Here is a 3,107-nt window from a genome sequence, read left to right on the forward strand (position 1 = left end):
AACTTTATGCTCCCAGCAAGCGGCGATGTAGTTGAAACACCAAGTCCATTTCTGAGACACTTATGAGACAGCGTTTATGGGGTATGAAACATGGCATCGTTAAAATGTTCCCGGAAATATCACAGAATCGTTTTAGCGCCCGTCCGAAAATTTGTACACACAGAGCGGAATCTATTTACCAGATGACACAGTACATAGGATGAAGATATTCACGTAGGTAAAAGAACATTAGTTTTTTATTTCTTCGGAAACTGTCTCGATTATTCATTGTCAAGCAATGAATGAATAAATAAAACAACGTTTTTGGGGATATCAAGAGCTAGAACTACTCGAAATAGTAGAAGCATAATTATATTTATGTGTTTTCGTACTTTGTAGAAGTCTGTCTCCTTCCCAGATGGAACATGAAGTTTGCGCGCGTTCCATTAAGTAAATAGGGAGCGGGAACCCCACTTTCATTCCGCGAGAAGTTAATGCGTCCACAGAGTATCATGATAATGCTGTTACTACGCCTGCTGTTCGTATACCTGCTGCGCCATCTGCTGTACTCCGACGCGTGTTATCAGGGAGTCTGGTGAGCGGGAAATGGTTTCTGATTAGGGCGCCATCTACAGCTGTGTAGTTCAGCAGCAGCATCTGTAGTTGAGACTCGGGAATGCAAAGGAGCGTTAAATAGATTGTAATCAGACGAAAGAAAACGAGGTAATCCAAGAGCTAAATATGGAAATAAATTCATTATAATGATTACCATGCATTGCTTTTCGGTTTCTGTGGTTTGACCTCTATTACAGTCATTCATACGTGAAACTATAAATTTGCATGTATATTTATGTGTGAAGAAGACGCATTGAAATCCTACTTTTACAAGGTATCAGCTCGTGTCAAATTAGATGACTGATGTTTCAGTGTGTGTGCTTGTGTCCGTGTGCTTCCAGTATACTGGATTAATGACATTCTGATAAAAAGATAACGTTATCAATTTAACTTTCAGGTTGTGCGAGTGGTTTACCCGGATCATCGCCGACAACAGGCCACCAAGAGGTCGCCGAGTGACCTGTTAGAGGACAGAATGCGCCACAATCAATCCCCGAATGAAAAGAGTCATAGATGAATTCCAGAGCCAAGGCTAGCGAGACAGTCGATGCGGGAGACCTGTGATCCAACCAGCCTTCAATGTCACCCAGCTCGGGTCCTTCCCTGAACCTTAGAGTGCCGCCCTTGCCCTCGTGAGTGCCACCCTGGATCTCTATCCGACCTCTGAACCCTCGTGAGTCCTCGAAAATATCCGTGAGTCTTTGTGAACCCTTGTGAATCCCTGTGAACTCTCGCAAATCCTCGCGAACCCTCGCCGATCTTCGTGCGCCCACCCAAATCCTGGCGAACCCTCGCAAAGTCTCGCGTTTCCTCGTGAATTCTCATGAACCTACGCGCAGCCACGTGAATCCCTGCCGGTTCCTCGCCGCTTGACGTTCGCGAAATCAAAAGGATGACCCGCTGAGGATGGCTTCGTGACCCTGCGAGGTCGGATGATCCGGAAAAGAAGATGAGTCCGACGCCTGCGGAGGAGGACACATCGGAGGAGGTGAGTGGCGGGGGGAGGAGGGAGACGCAGGGCGGAAGGGGAGGAGGGAGACGGAGGGTGGAAGGGGAGGAGGGAGACGCAGGGCGGAAGGGGAGGAGGGAGACGCAGGGTGGAAGGGGAGGAGGGAGACGCAGGGCGGAAGGGGAGGAGGGAGGCGCAGGGCGGAAGGGGAAGAGGGGGACGCAGGGCGGAAGGGGAGGAGGGAGACGCAGGGCGGAAGGGGAGGAGGGAGACGCAGGGCGGAAGGGGAGGAGGAGGCGCAGGGCGAAGGGAGGAGGGAGACGCAGGTGGAAGGGAGGAGGGACGCAGGGCGGAAGGGGAAGAGGGGACGCAGGGCGGAAGGGGAGGAGGGAGACGCAGGGTGGAAGGGGAAGAGGAGGACGCAGGGCGGAAGGGGAGGAGGGTAGGGAAGAGGGGGACGCAGGGCGGAAGGGGAGGAGGGAGGCGCAGGGCGGAAGGGGAGGAGGGAGGCGCAGGGCGGTAGGGGAAGAGGGGGACGCAGGGCGGAAGGGGGGGAGGGAGACGCAGGGCGGAAGGGGAGGAGGGAGACGCAGGGGGGAAGGGGAGGAGGGAGACGGAGGGTGGAAGGGGAGGAGGGAGACGCAGGGCGGAAGGGGAGGAGGGAGGCGCAGGGCGGAAGGGAGGAGGGAGACGCAGGGCGGAAGGGGAGGAGGGTAGGGAAGAGGGGACGCAGGCGGAAGGGGAGGAGGGGACGCAGGCGGAAGGGGAGGAGGGAGCGCAGGGCGGAAGGGAGGAGGGAGGGCGCAGGGCGGAAGGGAGGAGGGAGACGCAGGTGGAAGGGAGAGGGAGACGCAGGGCGGAAGGGGAGGAGGGAGGCGCAGGGCGGAAGGGGAGGAGGGAGACGCAGGGGCGGAAGGGAAGAGGGGGACGCAGGGCGGAAGGGGAGGAGGGCGGAAGGGGAGGAGGGTAGGGGAAGAGGGGACGCAGGGCGGAAGGGGAGGAGGGAGACGCAGGGCGGAAGGGGAGGAGGGAGACGCAGGGCGGAAGGGGAGGAGGGAGACGCAGGGCGGAAGGGGAGGAGGGAGACGCAGGGCGGAAGGGGAGGAGGAGACGGAGGGTGGAAGGGGATGGAGGAGACGCAGGGGGAAGGGGAGGAGGGTAGGGGAAGAGGGGGACGCAGGGGTGAGGGGAGGGGGAGCGCAGGCGGAAGGGGGGAGGGAGCGCAGGGCGGAAGGGGAGGAGGGAGACGCAGGGCGGAAGGGAGGAGGGAGACGTCAGGGGGAAGGGAAGGGGGAGGAGGGGAGGGGAACGGAGGCGGAAGGGAGGAGGGGAGCACGGAGGGGGGGACAAAGCAGGGGGAATGGGGGGGGAGACGGAGGGTGAGGGAAGGGGGGCGAGGGGAAAGGGGGGAGGGGGGGCGCAGGGGGGAAGGGGGGGAGGGGGACAGGGGGAAAGGGGGGGAGGGGGAGCAGGGGGGAAAAGGGGAGGGGGAGCCGGGGGGGAAAGGGGGGGAGGGGGGACGAGTTGAAGGGGGGGAGGGGGACGGGAGGGCGGAAGGGGAAGG

General features: G+C 59.3%; 1 protein-coding gene across 1 annotated transcript in view; it reads left to right on the forward strand.

The window, feature by feature from the left end:
* The window catches only part of LOC119587111 (transmembrane protein 151B-like), a gene marked incomplete in the record, with an annotated part of 49,507 nt that overhangs the window by 23,363 nt on the left and 23,037 nt on the right, over positions 1–3,107 (forward strand). Inside the window, 1 exon segment of the mRNA XM_037935863.1 lies at positions 992–1,582. Coding sequence (XP_037791791.1) covers positions 1,544–1,582 — 39 coding nt within the window.

The sequence above is a fragment of the Penaeus monodon genome, chromosome 22 (assembly GCF_015228065.2).
Source record: "Penaeus monodon isolate SGIC_2016 chromosome 22, NSTDA_Pmon_1, whole genome shotgun sequence".
In the NCBI taxonomy this organism is placed as follows: domain Eukaryota; kingdom Metazoa; phylum Arthropoda; class Malacostraca; order Decapoda; family Penaeidae; genus Penaeus; species Penaeus monodon.